The 25,245-nt window shown below is 42.9% G+C and overlaps 1 protein-coding gene across 1 annotated transcript in view; it reads left to right on the top strand.

Annotated features, from left to right (window-relative positions):
* mphosph6 (M-phase phosphoprotein 6) overlaps positions 1-11,339 on the top strand; it is a 67,665-nt gene extending 56,326 nt beyond the window's left edge. The window contains exon 5 of the mRNA XM_085991759.1: positions 4,834-11,339. Coding sequence (XP_085847885.1) covers positions 4,834-4,969 — 136 coding nt within the window. The 3' untranslated portion in view covers positions 4,970-11,339. The remainder of the gene's footprint in view (positions 1-4,833) is intronic.
* Positions 11,340-25,245: the final 13,906 nt, after the last annotated feature.

Here is a 25,245-nt window from a genome sequence, read left to right as displayed (position 1 = left end):
TATCAATGATTTGGATGAGGGAACCAAATGTAATATTTCCAAGTTTGCTGACGACACGAAACTAGGTGGGATTGTGAGTTGTGAGGAAGATGCAAAGAGGCTTCAAGGCGAGTGAGTGGGCAAATACATGGCAGATGCAATATAACATGGATAAATGTGAAGTTATCCACTTCGGTAGGAAAAACAGAAAGGCAGAGTATTATTTAAATGGTGATAGATTGGGAAATGTTGATGTACAGAGGGACCTGGGTGTCCTTGTACACCAGTCACTGAAAGCAAACATGCAGGTGCAGTAAGCAGTTAGGAAGGCAAATGGTATGTTGGCCTTCATTGCAAGAGGATTTGAGTGCAGGAGCAAGGATGTCTTACTACAGTTATACAAGGCCTTGGTGAGACCACACCTGGAGTACTGTGTGCAGTTTTGGTCTCCTTACCTAAGAAAGGATATACTTGCCATAGAGGGAGTGCAGCGAAGGTTCACCAGACTGATTCCTGGGATGGTAGGACTGTCGTATGAGGGGAGATTGGGTCGACTAGGCTTGTATTCACTAGAGTTTAGATGAATGAGAGGGGATCTAATTGAAACATATAAAATTCTGACAGGGCTAGACAGACTGGATGCAGGGAGGATGTTTCCCCTGGTTGGGGGGTCTAGAACGAGGGATCACAGTCTCAGGATATGGGGTAGGACATTTAGGACTGAGATGAGGAGAAATGTCTTCACTCAGAGGGTGGTGAACCTGGGGAATTCTCTACCACAGAAGGCTGTGGAGGACAAGTCACTGAATATATTTAAGAAGGAGATCGATAGATTTCTAGACACAAAAGGCATCAAGGGGTATGGGGAGAGAGCGGGAATATGGTATTGAGATAGAGGATCAGCCATGATCATATTGAATGGCGGAGCAGGCTCGAAGGGCCGAATGGCCTACTCCTCCTATTTTTCTGTGTTTCTATGTACGATCGTGTTGATGACATTTAGGAAAAAACATCCATGAGTAGCCGATTGATTACTTCTGTATCAGTCAGTTCTTCATGATGTTAGGAACAGCTTTACACATGATCAGACTATTAAAATAAGAGATTTTTTAAAAATCAGATCATTGAGGTAGAGCACTGCATGGTTTCAGCTCATGCTAATGGTATGACAGTCCACTGCTGTCATCTGATGTCTCCAGCGGAGTGTAATATCATTGTACTATGCTTATTGACAGCAGAACTATTACACTGTTAATCATACTGTATGTTCATATGAAATAATTGAATCATAAATAAAATCTAGTTAATAAATGTCATGTTTTTCATGAGTATTTTTATAGTACTCTTGGGCTTTTGAAACCCCCAAGTCCTACTATACTGCTAGTTATTGAGAGTTTATTAGCCACCTGTCTAATAATCTTTACTGCTGGAAGACAGCTGCTTGATAACTATTTTATCACTCGAAGATGACACCTCTGAGGTTTCTGAGGCTTGTCTAACAAAGAGTAGTGTACAGCAACAAATGCTTCATTGTACAGGTGTGAAAGTTTCATAATGCATTGCACAAAATCTTTTCATAATTTGATAATTCAGATATATTTCATCTGTTTTAAATTTGCTAAGGCAAGCAATATGGATTTTACGTAAATGCACTGCTGGCTTCTCAGCTACTGCTGCTGTGTTGGTTCCTGAACAGAAGTCTGCTTTCTCCTGGACCAAAGTCCATTTCTCCGCTGGCTTTTGGGCTTTCCTGTGACCTCCACCATCTGCTAGTGAATGACTGCTTTCCGCTCCCTTCCTGTGGGTGCTGACTGCACTCATCCTTCAAAACTCCTCCATCACTCTTCACTAGGCTGGGTTGGTCTGACTCTTCAAGCTTCTGATGATGTGTGCCCCTCACCTCCCTACAGCTGTTCCTCGGCCAGCTCCTTCATCTGCACTGATCCCGCAATTTACCTTTCATTGGCTTCCTGGGCTTCACTGTTCTCAATCTTTGTGTTACATTCCCACTGTCCTTCGCTATACTGGTTTCGCTGGTGTATAGAATCATAGAATAGTACAGCATCCCATGATTGAATCCTCCTTGGATAAGCTCATAGCTATCCTCTGCCTCTTGACATTTTCCGAAGGGCCGATAGAGGTACCTGTTGCTACTTTCTTAAGAGCAGCAACGCCAACTGCATCATCATCCTCCTCTCTTGCCAACCTTCTTGCCCAGTACGCCTGTTGGGCGCTAAGCCCGCCAACCATCTTCCACTGCCTCCTCAGGTGGATCAACAATCGCCGTCCCTCTCCGTATTTCTTCCAGAATGTCCATTCACTCACTAACCAGGCCTTTTCCATCCATGACCTTATCATGATGACTGCATTGCCATCCAGGCTTTGATGGAAACTTGGCTTGGAGGTGGCAACACCTTGCCTCTTACTGAAGCCTCACCGCTTGTCTATACTTTCCATTATCAACCCCACCCAAATAACTGTGTGCAGGTGTAGCCTTTATCACTAAATTACACCTTGGTCTCTCCCCCTACGTCTCCTTTTGAACATCTCGCCTTGATCCATCCCTCTTGCCTCCTTTAAAATCCTCATTCTCTAGCACCCCTCTTAGTTTTGGCCTGCATTTCTCAGAGATTTTCTCCCTCCTTTCCTTCCTCAGACTGTGCATTGAGAGACTCTTCGTTGTCAATGATTTTGATCTCCTTCTTAACTCACCATGCCCCCTGACCTTTCGTTCCCGAACTTCTCCCTCCATATAAATCCTCCTACCCCTATTAACGGCTAACTTCTCGACCTTGACATCTCATGTGGCCTCTGTACTCCCATTGTTTCGATCACAGACAAGGTCATCTCTCACCACCCACCGCCCCCTATCCCTTTCCAGTGGTGTCTGCCTCTGAGAAAAACTTTACTCACTATTGCACTTTCAAGATGCCAACTGCCATTGGCCAAGATACTTCAGCTGTCTATCTGCCCTTGTCCCCAGTAAAATCTTTACTATGCTATTCTAGTTGTTCCCTTCTGGTATGACCCCCACCTTTGCTTCTTCAAGTCCACGGCGTGGAGACTTGAGTGTATATGGTGCACAACTGGTTCAGCTATTCTTTACAAGACCAGGCTGGACCACCATGTAGTATAGGGCCTCACTCTCCTCTGCCAAAGCTGCTCAATGCACCAGGATCATCATGGAGAGTAAAAATAACTCCCGATGGCTTTTCTCCACAACCACCCTGCCCACTCCACCAACACCTCAAACAGTATGAGGAGTTCATGGACTTTTTGGTCACGAAGATTGAAACCATCCGTTCAGCTGCCTCTTCTGCTTTCCTCTCTTGCCCACCAAGCCAAATTTTTCCCTAGGCACGCTCTCTTTCTCTTCTTCCCCACCCCGTGCCCTAGTTGTGAACCCACATCTTTCTCTCCTATCTCCCCTCATACCCTCTCTGAGCTCATCTGCTGTTGAAACTCTCCATGTCTTTGTTACCTCTAGACTTGACTATACTAACGCTCTCCTGACCGTCCTCCCACCTTCCACCCTCCATAAACATTAGCTCATCCAAAACTCTGCTGCCCCTATCCTAACTCGCACCAAGTCCCATGCACCCATCACCCCTGTGCTCACTGATCTACATTGGCTCCCGGTCTGCCAACACCTCAGTTTAAAAAGTCTCATCCTCATTTTCAAATCCCTCTATGGCCTCACCCCTCCCTATCTATGTAACCTCCTCCAGGCCTACAACTCTCCGAGATCTGTGCACTCCTCCAATTCTGGCCTCTTGCACATCCCTATTTTAATCGCTCCACCATTTACAGCCGTGCTTTCATCTGCCGAGGCCCTAAACTCTGGAATTCCCTCTCTAGACCTCTCCGCCTCTCTACCTCTCTCTCCTCCTTTATGACATTCCTTACAACCTAGTTCTTTGAACAAGCATTTGGTCACCTGCCCTAACATCTTCTTATGTAGCTCCGTGTGAAATTTTGTTTGATAACGCTCATGTGCAGCACCTTGGGACATTTTACAACATCAAAGGTGCTATATAAATGCAAGTTGTTGTTGTTGTTTTGTCCATGAGCCCACCTCTTGCTCCTTTTGAACCTATTCCCATTAAACTGCTGACCACCCAACTTCCTTTCCTTGCCCCTATACCAGCTGACATTATAAATGGTTGCCTCTCCAAATATTGGTGCCCCCGTATTTCAAAACTGCCATTATCGTCTCCCTCCTCAAGAAAATCCAATCTTGACTCCTCTGTACTTGCAAACTACCGCCCCGTCTCCAACCTCCCTTTCCTCTTCAGTCCTTCAGTGTACTGTCTCATCTCAAATCCACCATTCCCACAACTCCATGTTTGTATCTTCAGCCTAGTTTCCATCCCTGCCATGGCACTGAAATGGCCCTAATCAAAGTTAGGATCGACATCCTCGGTGAAGTTGACCCTGGTGCACAATCTCTCCTCAACTTCTGCAGCCTTTGGCATGGTCAACCATGCTCCTTCAGTGCCTCTCCTCCCTTGTCCAACTCCATGAATATTCATCCATTGTCACATCTCCGCTATTTAGCTATGCCCTCTACAGGTCACAGCTGCCTTGCATCCTAGGCTCAGGAACCATTCTGATTAATGGATTATTGTATCTGCATCTTAAGAGTCCCACAGTACCTGAACATGTGCTTAAAATTTTAGTTAAGACTGGCTTAACCCCTGGATGTAAATATAGTAGTCTTAGCATGAAATTGTGGTGACTTACTTTAGAATTCATGCTTCAAAATAATACTACAAATTAGTGGATAACGTGCAACTGTTAACATTGCAAATTATTTGCATTCAGTGAAGCATTATCAAACCTTGTCTTTTCCAGATATGAAAGCTTAGTGGGGACTATAAAAAGGAAGTTTACCAAAAAGAGAGATCGATCAACTCTTCAAAGTGAAGAAGCAGAAGGTAGCACCAAGGGTGGTAAAGTCAAGAAGACATTCATGAAGCCTCAGGAATAAATAACACAAGCGTGTCTTTCAATATTTTCATATGTAAGGCGATGAACTTCCTGTCTGAAACTCTGCAGCAGCTGGCTGTTTATTGTAATTATGGAAATATAAGTTTTGTTTGCATACTAAATTTGGAAAGCATTACAGCTTGCTGCAATGAAAGTATTTTGTGACGGTAAACAGATTCTGCTGTTTCCTTGCATTGAAAGGATACTGGTCATTCTCTATTATACATCTACAACATGTTAAAATATCTGCACAAGTGAAAATCAGTTCAATTATACTAAAAGTTGACTTTGAGAAAGTTATCCTGGGACAGAACTATATTAAATATATAATAGTGCAAACTTAATACATTTGATTAGATGTTACAGTTCGAAAAACAAATGTGATGGTCTTCCCTTTCTTTGGGACTTTCTAGTAATATCTTTGTACAGGTAAATCTTAATGTGCTAAAAGTATAAATATTGCCTTTATGATGGGGATGTCCAGGTTGCTGAGTATCTTTTTCTGCTTCTCTCATGGAGATTGTTTTATTGTGTGCATAAAAGAATGTCAGTGATTTGAATATGAAAATATTGAGGTCTTTATACAGCCCCTTCCATGCTGGATTGTTCCAAATGTTCCTGAGATTTGACTTGTGTACACAGCGTTAGTCAGGCTGTTACTCTGTAGCAGGGGAGGTGGGGTATGCTCTTCAATCCCTCTGAGCACATTGCTCTGTCCCACTGAGAGTTTTTTTGTCAGATTCCACAGTTATTCTTTTATGACAAATCTCTGCGGATGAGCTGTTTTGTACATCGTGTCACGCACAATATATAATACAGCAAAGAATTCAGTACTGTACTACGTTGGACTTCAGTTTGTTTTGAAAATTAAATGAAAGCTGATTTTATTTTATTAAAGTACATTTTATAAATCCAGAATTTTTGAACACCGTTATAAAAACACTGGACATTTATAGTAGATTTCACTGATTTTGAATGCAAGAGATATTGCACCAGCAGAAAATAAAAATAGAACCCAAATTCATGATGTGAGATGAAGCCTTACCCCACCAAACCAAAAACTGATCGTGAAACCCTCCCTCAGAACATAGAATTACCTGACCACACTAACCATGGACATTCAAAAGATGGTAAATTGCAGGCAGGAGTAATGATTTTTTTTGATAAAGTCACAAAACATAAATTTTTACTAGCATTTTGACAGAAGATGCCTCTAATTGCAGCCCCACACACAGCTTTTATTGACCTGGGCAACAAATGTGGGCTGACACCTAGGTTGCACTATAGGTTTTAATCTAATCGCGACCTCAGGTCATCGAATTGAGTGATAGTCTCAGAGGTTTGGAGGAGTATGTCATTTTTGCACATTGCTGCCACCAGCATCATTCGACTCTTTCACTGAATACATAGAATAATAAAATAAAAAGTTATTGTCCCACAGGAGCAGCAGCAAAAGGAGCATCTGGTCTAAACAGACGGAAGAATGAGCAGTCTGTGTGCGTACACGTGATTTGCATCGTTTCACAGGAGATGTGATTTTGGGGCACATTAGCCTTCCAATCAATTCAAGTATACACAATGAGCTAGAGTAGCGTGTAGCTGGATACTGAAGTCATGCCTGCACAGAGACTAAAACAAAATCATGAGTGAAAATCCAGCAGAAGAAAGCAAACTCCACTTAAGGAGCCAAACTCTAGTCCCTGGGTGCTGAGAAAGTAGGCTTTGGGAAGAGAAAGAGAAACTTACTAGATGGATTTTGAACATGACATGGGTAAGTTTAGAGATTTTTTTGTGAATGGTTTATGTTTTTGTGTTACATTAAGTTTATTTTTTCAGCCACATATGGCCATAGCAACATGGCCATTAGAAAAAATGGAATGAATTGCTTGGTTCATTTTTAGCAGCTGCTGGTTCTTGACTGGCGGGGGAGAATGAGCAATTTGATTGCATGGATTGCCGATTCAAGATTGGTCGCTTTTCCCACCTGTCAAAATTTAATCAAATCAGCATGGATATCTTGACAGATAATAACTTGAGGTAATCCACAAAGTTTGATGGCTGATTTTTTCATGTTACAGACACATTTCATGTATGACGTGCACTATAGACAAGACTTTTTATAAATGAATTATCAAAATTCAGAAAATGGAAATCAAGCAGAAGCCTTTTGCCTCTTGGGCTTTGGTTGAAGTCCAGCCCAGACAGATGGAATGAAAGATCCCTGTGCTGGCAGTAAGGGTTCTATGTAACATGAGTTTGGGCAATCTGAATTCAGTTCCTACTGGGTATTGGCCCCCCAGCACAAATCTGTAGTTGTCAATCTAAATCAAGAGGCCAGTGGTTACCTTAATGGTTTCTATGCTTTTCATGGACGGGGGTTTGGGCATATTGGGGCACAACAGAGGAGCTTTTTTTCTGAATCTAACCTTGCAATAGCTGGGAGCTGACACTTGGTACTTGAAACTCCCTAGCACTAATATACCTCATCGTGATGCGCATGAAGTGCCCAAAAAAAGAAAGGTAATTTTTTTTAAGTTGAAGGTCCTGTTCTAAGCAAGGTTCAAAATCTCATCCGGAATCCATTCAGTATTTCCACAGCAGTGTCAATTTTCGCTGTATAATCCATCCAATACCAGCAATGCACACTGCCCAGAAAGTAGTTTTTTTTCATTTATTCATTCCTGTGCCACTGTAGTTGGTACAAACAGTAGTCCCCTTGACTATGACAGTTGTTTATTTTAGCCTCAGCCTAGCTCTCAATTGAAACAATACGCTGGCTTTAAAAACATAAATAAATATCAGGACAAACTAAATAGTTTGCTTGATATTGTAATGGTTATTGAGAGCTACAAGAACTACACTGGCAACATGAAATCTGTAATCACAGATACAATTTTTAGATAAACCCAGACACCATTCCTCAGAAAACTGTCTCAAATTAACTGCTACCCACTGTCGCTGTTCTACAGATGTGGCTGTTGCTTTCTAGAACAAATTAAACATACAGAAGCATTCAAGAAAATATTGTCAGGAGGGCAAATAAGAGCTACAGTGTCTAAATCTTGAATGTAGTGACCGTGCTCTATTCACACTGCATTGTAATAAGCATCATTAATCATTAGCACTTCTAGGTACAGTAATCATAAAACCTGTCTGAAAAGAAATTAGGAGCACTCCAGCACTAGGGAATTTCAAATAGCATTTCTGCATTGTAAATGCAGCAAAGATTGCATTGATTTTTTTTATTATCAACATCTCAAATAGATATAAGAGCAAGTGGGAGCTTTCTAAGGAAGCAAACTGATGAGTAGCTTATTTTTTAGCTAAATTTAAAATTATGTAGTATGATGTCTGATGCTAAAATCATTGGTGATGTACTTTTAAGAGCATTTGCCATTATCTGTTAATGTAGATTTTACCCACCGATCGAGTTAACTTTCATTCCAAGTATGTCGGCGTGGCTCAGTAGCACTTCTACCTCTGAGTCGCAAGCTTTTTGCTTCAAGCCCCACTCCACTTAATCTAGACTGACGCTCCAGTGCTGTACTATCATAGGTGTTGCTCTTCAGATTAGACTGGATCACGCTAAAGATCCCACACCTGCATTCAGTGAATACCCAAGAGTTCTCCCGGTATTGCGTCCAACATTCTATCCCCCGTCAATACAACCAAAAATAGATTAACTGGTCATTCGTCCCATTGTTTGTGGATCTTGCTGAGTGCTGAATCTTTGGCACATTTGTCCACATAACAACAGTAAATCGCTAAGTGAAGTTTGAGAGATATAATGAGACACTAAATAAATGCGCAACCATCTTTCAAATATGAACATAACCTTCAAATAGCAGGGAAATTAGATATGCATTTAACATTTTTCTGAATTTTTATGTTCAAGTGTGAGCATTGGGGAATGAAATCCTGTTCCATTTTGGGGTCCATTGTTTATTTGCAGCACTATTAGCCATAGACTTAAGCTTCCTCTAATCTGCTCAGACTATGTGCCGCAACCTCGAAATCAGAAGACTACCCTCTATTACATCAAAATCTCTACTTCCCACACCTGCCACCCATATGACCTCAGTTAGCTGTTGAATGGTGAGTAATTCACACTGGCTTCTATCCTTGAAGAATGGAGCTTCATTTCCTACAGACAACCTATAAAAGATTTTATTCCATTAGTCAGGATTCAGTTTAAACTGTGGTTTGAGAGATGAAAGATGGTGTGCTAATTGAGTACCACATTGTACCCAAAATTCAATGGTGACATCTACATGCTCCGCATATGGTTACATAGCTGAGAACAGATATCCGTGTCTCAGGACTGAATTCTGAGGTACACTTGGTCATAGCTGTCCAATTAGAACTGCTAGAAGTGATCCATTTACATTGTTTTCTATAACTTAACTAATCTACTATCCAATTTACATCATCCTCTTAATCTGAGAGAGTCTCTTGTGAGCCACCTGAAAAGGTCTCTTTATCTAAAATCCACTGTACTCCCATTATGCTACATCCTGAAAGAATTCCAGTAAAATTGATAGAAAAGAGCTTCTTAAACTTATATTGGGTTGGAATTATTGGTTTTATTCTCACTGAATGCTTTTGAATTGCTTTGTTTTTAATCTACACCTAGATGCACCATTGGAGTCTTAAGATAAAATCAGGTAGGTGAAAATGAAATTATCAGCTGATAGTGGGCAATTGACACTGCTAAGGAAAAATAAATTCTTCCTTGAGAGCTTTTATCCTCAACTTCGTATCTTGCCTGGGTTGGTTGCCCTCCCACCCATACTCCTGTGCCCATTAAAAATTGGATAGAAATATATTGCCTGCAAGTGTCATGTAACTGGCAGAGCATGGAGAATTCCCCATCCGTTCTGGATTAGATTCACACCCAAGTCCTAAAAATGAAAGTAGTGTTCCAATACACTGTGCCACCCAATACCTGACTTAATGGAGTTTAAATGTGACTATCCATTTGTATACATGGAATGTGTTACGGAAACTCAAGTGCTATTTATTTTTAATGAGTGGGCTGCCTGCTAAGTCACAAGTGAAGTTGTGAATGAGTCATGGTTTGCAACAAAAGAGATAAATCATAGCGCACAGTTCTTCACAATGCATTCTGTTTATTGCATACATTAAAGAAAAGAATTGTATTAAAAGGTAAGCGATTGGGTTCAGTGAGGCTGTTTCTTTGCAGATTGGTTTCAGTGTGGCAGAAGGCAGCATGAATGTTAATTAGACCATTGTTTCATGAAGTGGATTGAGAATGTTTACATTTTGAAGATCTTGTTAAATGAAATTGCAAAAGAAATATAGTTTTCGTAATTGGAATGTAATATAAATAATATGAACAGTACATACACCTAAAAATGCTGGATTTATGTGTTCAAATCCAGTTTGATTACATTTTAAAAGATGACTCATACAATAAAATGTTTCTAATTATATTTGATGCATAATGAAAATACAAGGCAGTGTTGCCACCAGATTTATTTAGCGAACTGGTGTCATTGCGCTACAGAAGTCACTTAGACCAATATGTTTAATATTGTGCCAATATGCTCCTTGTGTGATGCTCTTGATTCGTCACTTCAAATTGCTCCTATCACTACCACCACCCTGGAGTACAAAATACTCTCTTCAGACCCAATGTAAGTCTGGAAACACACAATCGGTACTTGCACTGCTTGATGTTTTCACAGTTCAAGTGAATATAAGATGAATATTTCATAAGGCCACCATGAAACTGTGATAAAATCACAGTCACAATGCTGCACTGATTTAACAACTGAACGCCCCATTCCAGCATATGTATTCTCTCAGATTTACAATAAACTTAGTAAACTTCTGATTGTGTTGTTTGGGGAAAAAACTACCATTTACTAAATATTGGAGTGTACGTTTTTGAGCACCCTGACAAGTCTACGTACAGTAATTAGCCCTTTACTTGGATGTTGGGTTGATGGAGACCAATAAGCCCAAAGAACATGAGGCTAAATCTGAAAGTTGCCCTTGTTTGGTATTTGGTGTCTTGCCAAAAGCAAAGTTGTTGATCTGCTTCTGTCTTGTTTGCCCTTTATTTACTGACTGATTTATAACATTGGTAACTGCACATCTATCTAAAGGTTTATGCTGTCGTAGCAGAATCTTATTTATGCTCACGTAATTTTATACTGATGCTGTATAAGGGTTAAAGCAAAATGTAAACACCCTCACTAGGGCAGTTTTTATTGGATAGTGTATATTGTATTCTCAACATAAAGGTAAAATTCAAACTTGAATTTGAAGAGCTGACTGATGTTGATGTAAATCCCAATGATTGGTATGTTCAACCATCTAATAAAATATATTTTGTAAGTTTGTTACATTCTTGCTGCTCAGACTTTCTTTACAATTTCTCAGTCTGTTTTTCCATTGAATAGGATCACTTTAACTGATTTGTGGTGTGGGGGTCGCGGGGGGCCTTTCTCTGCAGTGCTAACTAGAATCTTAAATTGGTATCTCTAGAAGCAATTTTTCTGCGTCTGTGATAAATGTTATGTTCAGCAACTATAGCAATATCTGTGAGTGTTGACTCTTGCTATTCCTCAACAAATCTCAGTTTTGAATTACTTTTCCAGGCTCCTCAGTGCCTCGGTTTGTTAAACCAGCGAGTAGCTGAACCACACAGAACAAGAAACCCCCACAATTGGTACCTCTTCCTTGCTGAGTTAATTGATCTAAACCAGGATCGGGGTGCTACAGCTGGCCACAGTGCCCTTAGAGGAAATTTGCCTGGGTTAATTCTCCTGGAAGTGCACTGTCTAGGCTCTTGGAAGATGGGGGTGGGGGGGCAGAGTTATTGGAGGGTAACTTAAAGATGCTCCCATACCCCAGCTAGAAGTTGACACTTCTGGGAAAGGAGGAGGGGAAGGGGATAATTGGCAGGAACAAGGAGAGGGAATATAGTTTTTATTTGGTGTTATTTCAGGCAGAAGAATAGACGAGTAAACAATCCTAAAACAGAAATGCCCCGAAACTGCAGTATATCTTCTGAGCAACACATATTTAAAGTTGGGCAACCAGTAGTCTCTGCCTGGGCTACATATATAAAGCATCAAACAAAAAATATGCGACGTTAGGGTGTTAATTTTTTTTAATGATTGTTAGAATAAAGTGGTCAAGATTAAATAAATATGAAATAATACTGTAATAGAATGGTAGAATTTAATATGCCCATGGGAGAGAGAAAGCAATCGTATCTAGTTAAGGAAAGTAATTTAATGTAGTCCTTTCTATGAAATCAGATGAAATACATTGCACTTGCCATTAGGCTTTATACATGTTTCTGTTAAGGTATTAATATGCTGTACACGATAAGTTCTTGATCTGAGAGTAGTAGTCCATAAAGGTTATGAGCAGAAGTGAGAAACTTCTCTTGAGGGAGGAGGGATAATGAAGGGGTGAGTCTGCCCTGCAATGTTCGTGTGCCACCCAGAGGCCATTTTTGTAGCATCACTGGCAGAGACCAGAGAATAGGTCACGCGCTGCGAAGGAATTGTGTGGAGAAACATTAGAGAATTGGAAGTAACAAAAAGTTAATTAGAACTGACCCAATGTAAATCTCTTCCTATAAGTTGTACAAATTTGACTTTGGTGCAATATTTTAAACTGAAGATGTTTTAAGTATTCTCATTTAATTGTGATTAAAACGCTCATTTAAATCATTGCATTTTTATGAAGTACTGTACAGCTATGTTTAGCCCACTGATGGAGAGTTAATGTGCAACAGTTTTTTGAATAATGGTGCATTGTTAGTTCCGCATAATTAACATATTTTCCGTTTGAAGCAGACGTTACTTTTCTCCCCCTCTATTGTCTCTTATCCTGCCATTCCCATAATTCTCCATTATTCCATAAATATCAGCATCTGGATGTGTTGGATTACCTTAGAACAATAACTATATTATATCGTTCAGGAAAAATGGAAGCAGCTGTTATCCTTTGAATATAATTCACCCAGTGCCTAACAGTTAACCCCACTTTGAGACACAACCATTGGAAAAATACAGTGTCCGTTTCTAATATATGTGCCTTAGCAAGACCGAAAATGTAGCAGAGAATGAATTTTCCATTTCCAATGGTTTCATTCATGCATTCCAACACATTCCTGAGTCTGTTACAAACGGTTTTCATTTTAGCACCCATGTATAATACACACCTCCCCTCAGAATTGTTTGGAAAATATGCATGGTTTTCAAAAGCTACATGGTATCTAAAATTTTAGCTCAGCACTTGTTCATTACTTTTGAATTCTGTTGTGACAGTTGTATGGTGTTTAAATAGTCATTGTTTAGTAGCTGCAGTCATATACCTTGCATCAAAATCATATTATTCTGCCATCTTCATACCAAAGTCCTTTCTGGCTGGCAGAGATTTGCTGACTTTTGAATCTGGAAGCTGAACTTTACATTGAGCTAGTCTAACTAATGGCAGAGATCCATTTGCAAGCAACTGTCTTACAGCCCAATATATATGGTTGTTGGATTTTAAATTATTTTGGGCGTTCAACCTTTTACGTGAAGGATGAAACAATGTTTCAGCTTTAGAATTAGTGCCCTGGTCCTGTGTTGCCAGAATAACCTTTTAACATCACCTACAGGAACTTACTAAATGTAAGGGGTGCAAACCTGTACCTTTCCACTTCATGGAGCAGCACATTAATACACCAACATGACTTGGATTTTTCCTTTTAATTCATAATTTTTTGATAATTTTTGCACACATCCAAGTGAGGTGTGTCAGTGCTGGAGATTGGAACACTTTGTCAGTTTTGAACAAATACAACAACTCCACTATCTGTAGTTTAATAACTTGTAGTTTTTATACATTTCTCGCTCCATCATAGAACAGGAAGTAGGCCATTCAGCCCCTTGAGCCTATTCCGCTATTCAGTTAGATCAAGGCAGCATTTGACCGAGTGAAGCACAGGAGCCCAAGTAAAATTGAAATCAATGGGAAACGGGGAAAACAAAGGAAGATGGTTGTGGTGATTGGAGGCCAATCATCTTAGCCCCAGGACACCGCTGCAGGAGTTGCTCAGGGCAGTGTCCTGGGTCCAACTATCTTCAGCTGCTTCACCAATGACCTTCCCCCCATCATAAGGTCAGAAGTGGGGATGTTTGCTGATGATTGCTCAGTGTTCAGTTCCATTCGCAACTCCTCAGATAATGAAGGAGTTCGTGCCCACATGCAGCAAGACCTGGACGACATTCAGGCTTGGGCTGATAAGGGACAAGTAACATTCGTGTACACAAGTGCCAGGCAATGACCATCTCCAACAAGAGAGAATCTAACCACAGCCCCTTGACATTCAACAGCATTACTATGATGGAATCCCCCACCATCAACATCCTGGGGGGTCACCATTGACCAGAAACTTAACTGGACCGGCCACGTAAATACTGTGGCTACAAGAGCAGGTCAAAGGCTGGGTATTCTGTGGCGAGTGACTGACCTCCTGGCTCCCCAAAGCCTTTCCATCATTTCCAAGGCACAAGTCAGGAGTGTGATGGAATACTCGCCACTTGCCTGAATGAGTGCAGCTCCAATAACACTCGAGATACTCGACACCATCCAGGACAAAACAGCCCGCTTGATTGGCACCCCATCCATCTTCTTAAACATTCACTCCCTCCACCACCGGCGCACCATGGCTGAAGTGCGTACCATCGCCAAGGCTTCTTCCACAGCACCTCCCAAACACACAACTTCTACCACCTGGAAGGACATGGGCAGCAGGTGCATGGGAATACCATCACCTCCAAGTCACACACCATCCTGACTTGGGGATATAGCACTGTTCCTTCATCGTCGCTGGGTCAAAATCCTGGAACTCCCTAACAGCACTATGGGAGTACCTTCACCACACGGACTGCAGCGGTTCAAGAAGGTGGCTCACCACCACCTTCTCAAGGGCAATTCGGGATGGGCAATAAATGCTGGCCTTGCCAGCAACGCCCACATCCCAGGAACGAATAGAAGAAAAAAGATCATGACTGGTCTGTACCTCTACTCCATTTACCCACCTTTGCTTCATATTCCTTGATACCCTTACTTAACAAAAATCTATCAACCTCAGTCTTGGAAAATTTAATTTGACCCAGCATCCAAACCCTTTTGGGGGAGAAAGTTCCAGACTTCCACTACTCTTGGTGTGAAAAAGTGCTTCATATTTCATCAATCGTAAGTAGCCTAGCTCTAATTTTAAGATTATACCTGCTTGTTTTGGACTCCCCCCACCAGAGGAAACCGTTTCTCTGTATCTACCCTATCAAATTCAAGGGAATACAAACCAATTTTATGCAACCTATCCTTGTAATTTAACCCTTTAAGTCCTGTTGTCATTCTGGTGGACTTGCGCTGTAGCCCCTCCAAGACCTGTATCTATTTCCTGAGGATCAGGGCCCACAAAGAAAAAGGTGGGACTCCCAAATGGAGCCCCTGGATGTCAAGGCGTATACAGGGTAGGATAAGGCAAAAAAGGGAAGCTTATGTCGGATACCGAGAGCTAAATACTGCAGAAGGCTTAGAGAAGTATAGAAAGTGCAGGGAAAAGGAAATTAGGAAAACAAAGCGAGGGCATGAAAAAGTATTGGCAAGTAAAATCAAGGAAAACCCAAAGATGTTTTATAAATACATAAAGAGCAAGAGGATAACTAAAGAAAGAGTAGAGCCTATTAGAGATCAAAAAGGAAGCTTGTGTGTGGAGGCGCAAGATGTGGGTATGGTTCTTAATGAATACTTTGTGTCTGTCTTCACAAAAGAGGGACGATGCAGACATTCTAGTTGAGGAGGAGTGTGACATATTAGATGAGATGAACACAGCGAGAGGGGAAGTATTAAGGGGTTTAGCATCTTTGAAAGTAGATCAATCACGAGGCCCAGATGAAATGTATCCCCAGCTGTTAAGAGAAGCAAGGGAGGAAATAGTGGAGGCTCTGACCATCGTTTTCCAATCCTCTCTGGCTACAGGTGTACTGGAGGAATGCTAACGTCGTACCATTGTTTAAAAAGGGAGGAAGGGACAGACCGAGTAATTATAGGCCAGTCAGTCTAACCTCGGTGGTGGGCAAATTGTTGGAAAAAATTCTGAGTGACAGGATTAATCATCATTTAGAAATGCACGGATTAATCAAGGACAGTCAGCATGGATTTGTTAAGGGAAGGTCGTGTCTGACTAACTTGATTGAATTTTTTGAGAAGGTAACAAGGAGGGTTGATGAGGGTAGTGCATTTGATGTACAGGAAACTCTTTTATCCGGCACCGGCGTGGTGCCGGTTTATCAAAAAGTCCGGATTACCGAGAGGTACTAGTAAAAGGTACGAGAGCTGAGAGCTCCGTATACAGCAACAAACCCAGGCTTCCCTGTTGCTTAGCAACAGGTGCAGGAACAATGGCCACAAGATCCAAGCGTCCCTGTTGCTTAGCAACAGCTGCAGCCACAGATTACACAGCCACAGATCGAGGAACGGCCAGTAATATGAAGTAAAACTTACCTGAACCTACTCCTGAATTTTGCCGGTTAACTGAGATTTCCGGTTATTTAGGTGCCGGTAAATCGAGAGTTTTCTGTAGTCTACATGGATTTTAGCAAGGTTTTTGACAAGGTCCCACATGGCAGACTGATCAGAAAAGTAAAAGCCCCTGGGCTCCAAGGGAAAGTGGCAAGTTGGATCCAAAATTAGCTCAGTGGCAGGAAGCAAAGGGTAATGGTTGACAGATGTTTGTGACTGGAAGGCTGTTTCAAGAGGAGTTCCACAGGGCTCAGTACTGGGTCCCTTGCTTTTCGTGGTATACATCAATGATTTAGACTTCAATGTAGGGGGATGTGATTAAGAAGTTTGCAGATGATACAAACATTGACCATGTGGTTGAACATGAGGAAGAAAGCTGTCAACTGCAGGAAGATATCAATGGACTGATCAGGTGGGCAGAAAAGTGGCAAATGGAATTCAATCTGCAGAAGTGTGAGGTAATGCATTTGGGGAGGGCTAACAAGGCAAGGGAATACACAATAAATGGTAGGATACTGAGAGGTGTAGAGGAACCTTGGACTGCATGTCCACAGATCCCTGAAGGTAGCAGGATAGGTAGATAAGGTGGTTAAGACAGCATACATGATATATTCTATGCCTCTGCTAATAAAGGAAAGTAAGAGCAGGGAGGTTATGCTTGAACTGTATAAAACACTAGTTAGGCCACAGCTAGAGTACTGCGTACAGTTCTGGTCACCACATTACAGGAAGATGTGATTGCACTAGATGGGGTGCAGAGGAGATTTACAAGGATGTTGCCAGGACTGTTTTCTTTGGAGCAGAGAGGAGACTTAATTAAGGTGTATAAAATTATGAGGGGTCTAGATAGAGTGGCTAGGAAGGGCCTATTTCCCTTAGCAGATGAGGTCAATAACCAGGGGGCATACATTTAAAGTAATTGGTAGAAGGATTAGAGGGGAATTGAGGAGAACTATTTTCAGCCAGAGGGTGGTGGGGGTCTGAAACTCACTGCCTGAAAGGATGGTAGAGGAAAAAACCCTCAACACATTTAAAAAGTTCTTCGATATGCCCTTGAAGTGCTGTAACCTACAAGGCTACAGACCAAGAGTTGAAAAGTGGGATTAGGCTGGATAGATGGGACGATTGGCCTCCTTTTGTGCATAAATTTCTATGATTCTATGAAAACTGAACGCAATACTTCAGATAGGGTCTGACCAAGGCTTTGTACAACTGAAGCATAGGCCGGGATTTCACCGTTGGAGGTGGGATCGCAGCAGGAGAGGTCGTTGGCGAGTCACGATCCCGGCTCCAGCCGCACTGCGAAAAGGATTTTACATTAATTGGGTTTGTTAATCCCGCCCTGCGCGTTACCCAGCCCAATTACATGGTGTGGGTCTGGTGACATCACCTGATGACGCATTTGTTGCCGGTATATTTAAAGGGGCCATGTCCCCATTTGCTCTCCATTCTGATTTAATGCTCCTGAGTGCTGGTTCAGGCAACAATGACTGCAGATAGACAAAGGGCTGTGCCACATTTCAATGATGACTCCCTCCATGTTCTTGTGGAGGGAGTCAGAGGACGCAGGGAGGTTCTATTCTCTGGAGATAGAAGGAGGAGACCTCCTCAGCAGATGAAGGCAGCCTGGCTGCAAATAGCTGAGGAGGTCACTGCAAGTTGTGTGTTTGTTCTCACCTGGGTGCAATGTAGGAAGAGATTTAATGATCTTCTGCGTTCAGGAAAAGTGAGTATAAAAGCACACTTACCTTCATTCTGCTGTGCCTGTCATCACATCCCCATCACTCTGCATTGCCAACCCTACTCCTGAATATCCTTACTCACCCCAACAACCTTTGCACCATCACACATCCATCTCTCCCTATGTACAGAATCACATTCCCATCTTACTATGCAGCCCTCACACTCACCCTCATCGTTATGCAATGACAACAACTAACAACTCAAAAGGAGGCAACTTGGTATTGGCACCCCATTCCATCATAGTCTTCCCCTAAACATCTATCCATCCATTCTTTACACTCATTCCATCAGTCTCACTCAAACTTCTTTTTTCCCCTCATTGCAGGAAAAGAGAGCCCACAATAAGAGGGAGAGAACAGGAGGAGGACCGCCATCATTGGCTGTGCTCACCAACACTGAGGAGGCAGCTCTCGATATTACAGGAATCGTTGACGAGCCTGAAGTGGGGGACGGAGAGAGGGGTTCATTAGAACAACCTGGTGACAGAATTATTTTCCATGCATCTAGTTGGTATTCATGAGTGACTCATATGGGGTCTGATGTCATCATGTGCATAATGGGATGTGTCTGCAATCTACATATCACATGTCTAACTCATGTCTTTACTCTCCCGCAGGACCATCAAGAGACCCCCACCCCCCCAACTGTCCAGGAGGAAGAGCAGGAGCACTTCTCAGAGGATCCTCCAGCCTCTGAGGGAGCAGTGTCAGCAGAAATGAGCGCACCCAGCACAGAGACGCACACTTCAGTGGGTCCTATGCAATATAGAGTAGTGTTGTAACCTGGTGTATCAGAAATCACAAGTGTGCAAGATCAGATGGTGGAGAGAGGGACAGCAGTGGAGACTCCTTGTCAGAGGCTACAGGAGTCTCCTAGCTCTGCTGAGCCTCGGGGACCATCCAGGAAGAGGGCAATCCTGGAGCTTCAGGGTTTGCAACCATGGTGACTACGAGTGTGCAGAGAATGGAGGAGTCCATCTCAAATATGAGCAACACCATGGTGCATGCACTGGCAACTGTAGGTTCCGCCATGGAAAGGATGGCCACCTATGGAGGACATAAATCACCAGACTCAGGAGAACATGGTAACACTTCTAAATAGATGGTCATCCATGGAGGATAGATGGGCATCTATTGAGGAGAGAAACCAGAGGTTCATGGACGTCCTCATTATGAGGAATCTCAGTACAGACATGGGTCCTCGTGGCCCCATTGATGTGCAGCAAGGTGCTCTCCATCTAGCAGAGAAGTGCAGGTGATCCATGAGGGGGATAATGGTGGGAGGGGACATGAAAGTGGGGGCTCCTCTGCAAGCGATCAAACTTCCACCCCCTTGCCAACCCCTCGGTCAGAGCCCCAGATGCCTGCCCGGACAGTGATAGCTGAGTCTGCCCCTGCACAGCCGCAAGTGTGTGCGGCCGACTGGGAGATGCCGCTAATGTCTGTTGCAGATCCCTGGAAGGAGCCTGATGCAAAGAAGTGGAGGGCGGTGGTGACTTTGACAGCCACTGGTAAGGGGTGTCCACCCGCTCCTCAGGGCTGCAGGTCTTGATTGAGCATTGTGCAAATATCTGCGACTACCTGTTGCGATAGTCTCAGCCTCCTTTGGCATTGCTGCTCCGTCATGTTGAGGAAGCTTATCCTCTGCCTGTAAACCCTGTGTTGGGGGTATCTTCTGCGATGCAGTGCAGCCCTGCACTGATGCCTTCTGCCCTGTGCAGCAGTAGGTGGTTGAGGAGAAGGTTGGCGCTCTTGTTGTTGGTGCTGCTGGTGTACCTGGTTCTTCTGCTGCTGCGGCTGATCGTGGTCAGATTCTGAGGACCAGGGTGAGAGAGTATACATCGTTCCTATTCTGCTGTTATATATGGCAGGTGAGGATGAGATGTTAGAAGCAATCTGTCAATGGAGAGAGGTTATTCCAAGGAGGGGACAGTGGACATAGAGTTAACACCACACACTTACAGCCCCAATAATGATCAAATGTGTCTTCAAAATCCTGAAATCAGCAACTTCTGACATTGGAAAGTGAACAGATGTGAAATGTTAGCTTTTATACTACATTTGCAGCTGTGAACTATTCAGCTCGATTGAACTCCCGACCTACTTACCGGACGTGATCTCCGAATGACGTGAACCTCGCTCAAAATGTGGTAAAATAGAAATAGGCTGGCAAAATAGTAGTTAACAAGCAATTAACTATCTTAAATGCCTCCCCGTTGCTTGGTGTTGGGTCTGTTCTGCAATCGCAGATCCAACACTTTGGAAACTTACATGGAAGCGGGTTCAGAGCAGGCTCACAACCCGCTGTCAATCATTTTGATTTTGACAGCGGACCCACCTCCGACCCCACCCTCTGAGCGCCAGCAAAATCGCAGCTATTACTTACATACATACAAACATACGAATTAGGAGCAGGAGTAGGCCACTCGGCCCTTCGAGCCTGCTCCGCCATTCAATAAGATCATGGATGATCCGATTACTCCATGTTCCCGCCTACCCCCGATAACTTTTCACCCCAAGAATCTATCTACCTCTGCCTTAAAAATATTCAAAAACTCTGCTTCCTCCACCCTCTGAGGAAGAGAGTTCCAAAGACTCACGACCCTCTGAGAAAAAATTTCTCCTCATCTCTGTCTTAAATGGGTGACCCCTTATTTTTAAACAGTGACACCTAGTTCTAGATTCTCCCAGAAGAGGAAACATCCTTTCCACATCCACCCTGTCCAGACCCCTCAGAATCTTGTATGTTTCAATCAAGTCACCTCTTACTCTTCTAAACTCCAGTGGATACAAGCCTGGCCAGTCCAACCTTTTCTCATAAGACAACCTGCCCATTCCAGGTATTATTCTAGTAAACCTTCTCTGAACTGCCTCCAACGCATTCACATCCTTCTTTAAATAAGGAGACCAATACTGTACACAGTACACCAGATGTGGTCTCACCAATGCCCTGTATAACTGAAGCATAACCTCCCTACTTTTGTATTCCATTCCGCTCGCAATAAATGATAACATTCTATTAGCTTTCCTAATTACTTGCTGTACCTGCATACAGGAAACTCTCTTTTTACCGGCACCTAAATAACTGGAAATCTCTCTTAACCGGCAAAATTCAGGAGTAGGTTCAGGTAAGTTTTACTTCATATTAGTGGCCGTGTAACCGGGGATCCTGCACCCGTTGCCATGCAACAGGGACACCTGGATATGTGGCCGTGTACGGGGCTCTCGTACCTTAGTAAGTATACCTCTATAATCAGGACTTTTTGATCAACCAGCACCACGCCGGTCCCATCGGTGCCGGATAAAAAAAGAGTTTCCTGTAGTAACCTTTTGTCATCAGCAAATTTAGCAACCATACCTTCGGTCCCTTCATCCAAGTCATTTATATAAATTGTAAAAAGTTGAGGCCCCAGCACTGATTCCTATGGCACACCACTCGTTACATCTTACCAATCAGAAAATGACCAATTTATGCCTACTCTCCGTTTCCTGTTAGCTAGCCAATCTTCTATCCATGCCAATATGTTACCCCCTGCACCATGAGCTTTTATTTTCTGCAATAACCTTTGATGTGGCACCTTATCAATTGCCTTCTGGAAATCTAAGTACAGTACATCCACCGGTTCCCCTTTATCCACAGCACATGTTACTTCCTCAAAGAACTCCAATAAATTGGTTAAACATGATTTCCCTTGCACAAAACCATGTTGACTCTGCCCGATTACTTTGAACTTTTCCAAGTGCCCTGTTATAACGTCTTTAATAATAGCTTCTAATATCTTCCATTTGACAGATGTTAAGCTAACTGGCCTGTAGTTTCCTGCTTTCTGTCTCCCTCCCTTTTTGAATAAAGGAGTTACATTTGCTATTTTCCAATCTAATGGAACCTTCCCCGAATCTAGGGAATTTTGGAAAATTAAAACCAAGGCATCAACTATCTCACTAGCCACTTCTTTTAAGACCCTAGGATGAAGTCCATCAGGACCCAGGGATTTGTCAGCCCGCAGCTCCAACAATTTGCTCAGTACCACTTCCCTGGTGATTGTAATTTTCTTGAGTTCCTCCCTCCCTTCCATTTCCTGATTTACAGCTATTTCTGGGATGTTACTTGTATCCTTTATAGTGAAAACTGATGCAAAATACCTGTTCAATTCAACTGCCATCTCCTTATTTTCCATTATTAATTCCCCAGACTCACTTTCTATAGGACCAACGCTCATTTTGTTAAAGCTTTTCTTTTTTAAATATCTATAAAAACTCTTACTATCTGTTTTTATATTTCTAGCTAGCTTTCTCTTGTACTCTAATTTTTCTCTCCTTATTAATCTTTTAGTCATTCTTTGCTGTTTTTTATATTCTGCCCAATCTTCTGACCTGCCACCCATCTTTGCACAATTATATGCTTTTTCTTTAGGTTTAATACTATCTTTAATTTTTTTGGTTAACCATGGATGGTGGGTCCTCCCCTTGGAATTTTTCTTTCTTGTTGGAATGTATATATTCTGTATATTTTGAAATATCCCCTTAAATGTCTGCCACTGCAACTCTATTGACCTATCCCTTAACCTAATTTGCCAGTTCACTTTAGCTAGCTCTGCTTTCATACCTTCATAATTTCCCTTATTTAAGTTTAAAATATTAGTCTTGGACCCACTCTTCTCTCTCAAACTGAATGTAAAATTCAATCATGTTATGATCGCTGCTACCTAGGGGCGCCTTCACTATGAGGCCATTAATTAATCCTATCTCATTGCACAATACCAGGTCTAGTATAGCCTGCTCTCTGGTTGGCTCCAGAACGTGCGGTTGTAAGAAACTATCCCAAAAACATTCCATGAACTCCTCATCTATGCTACCTTTGCCCATCTGATTTTTCCAGTCTATATGTAGATTAAAATCCCCCATGATTATTGCCGTAACCTTCTGACAAACTCCCATTATTTCTTCCTTTATACTCCATCCTACCGTGTGGTTACTGTTAGGGGGCCTGTACACCACTCCCACAAGTGACTTCTTGCCTTTATTATTTCTCATCTCTACCCAAACTGTAATGTATATACCTTTAAGGGGGGATCTACTTTTTACAGCTCATATATACTGTAGTACCGGCAGTGACCACACCTGTATATAGCACTGAGTAGTAATCTGTACAGGCAGTTGCAGTGTGAGCCACGTTGAGTAAACACCTGTTGTACCGTTCTCCGCAGTCTGTGTCTTATTATACCCGGACACAACATTGGCGATGAGGCAAGTTCGAACCTACCTGCAACTCTGCATCACCTCCCGGGGATTCGTTCCTGGAGATCAGTGGATTGGAGGTCAAGGCCAGAGACTCAGGCGTCGACCACGGGCAACCGCCCAGTCATCCAGCAGAGACTTGAGAATTGCGGGGGAGGCTGTCGAGAGCCAGGCTTGGCTTTCCAGTCGAGGTGGTCCAGCGAAACGGGCTGGCAACAGGTAGTGCGCAGACCCTTCCTGGACAGCGGCGGGCTAGAGCCCGACCGAGCGGCACAGCAAAGGGCCGAGCAGCGTCGACGGGGGAGAGAGAGAGAGGGCAGAGCGCACAGGGCGCAGCCGGTGTTCAGGGGCCGAGCAGCGTCGGAGAAAGGGAGAGAGAGACGCGCAGAAACCAGCGAGGCGCCACCATTGCCACGAGGACCGCCGAGAGTGGCGTTGGCAGCAGCGCAGGAGAAGCGCGCAAAACCTACAGGGCACCGCCATTGCCACGAGAACCGCCGGGAGCGGCGTTGGCAGCAGCGGGGGAGGAAGGAAAGCGCGGGAGACGCCATTTTAAGCCATTGGGAGACGCCATTTTAAACCACACCCAAAATGCCGAAGAGTGGCAGTATCACCGCATTTGACAATGAAGTCGAAGATTGGACTACATATGTCGAACGAACAGAGGTGTACTGCAAGGCAAATGAGGTGTCAGATGACAAGGAAGCGTCGGTATTGTTAAATTTAATGGGTGCAAAGATGTATGGTTTATTACGAAATCTAGTAACCCCAACGAAGCCAATGGAAAAGAGTTTTGAAGACATAGTAATGATACTAAAGGAACATTTAAGCCCCACACCGCTGCTGATAGCAGAAAGATTCAAGTTTCACAAACGGAACCAGCATAAGGATGAAAGTAATGCTGATTATTTAACAGAACTGCACAAACTATCAAAACACTGCCAGTTTGGAGCAGGACTGGCAGATACCTTAAGGGACAAGTTTGTGTGTGGGCTTCAAAGTGAAGGAACCCAGAAACGGCTTTTATCTGAAAAGGACCTTACGCTGGAAAAGGCTTTCAGCATTGCGGTATCATATGAAGCAGCAGCACGGGGCGCTGCAGAGATACAACAGAGACCGCAAGAATATGGCACAAATGAAATGTCATATGGAACAGAGAAGTGCTATCGCTGCGGCAGAACAACACATGACCAGAATGATTGCTGGTTCAAAGACAAAGTGTGCAGACAGTGTGGAAAAGTAGGACACATAGCACGAGTCTGCAGGTCGGGAAAGAAAACCAGCAATAAGAAACCTACCAAAGGAAAGTGCAAGAAGGTACATAAGATGACGGAGAATAGTTCAGATGAACAAAAGAGTGATAACGACTCCGAAAGCAGGGAACTGAGTTGTCTGAAACTACATAATGTGATCACAATGGAGGATCACCGAACCATTTGGGTCACTCTCAAATTAGTAGGAGTCCAGGTAAAGATGGAATTGGACACAGGATCAGCCCTAACAGTCATAAACCGACGGGACTATGAGCGGCTATTCTCACACATTCCCTTGAGAGACACAAAAATTATTTTGAAGACATACACGGGGCAAAAAGTCTACCCCAAAGGAAAAATAAGGGTGACCGTTATATATAACGGTAACGAAACACCAAAACTAGACCTGTATGTATTGCAAGATGGAGGACCACCATTACTGGGACATGAATGGATCCGGAAAATACAACTGGATTGGCATT

Source organism: Somniosus microcephalus, chromosome 6, assembly GCF_052327205.1.
Source record: "Somniosus microcephalus isolate GS21.2 chromosome 6, FLI_Smic_1.0, whole genome shotgun sequence".
Lineage (NCBI taxonomy): Eukaryota > Metazoa > Chordata > Chondrichthyes > Squaliformes > Somniosidae > Somniosus > Somniosus microcephalus.
The sequence above is the reverse complement of the archived record's forward strand: the minus strand, read 5'-3'. Positions and strand labels throughout refer to the sequence as shown.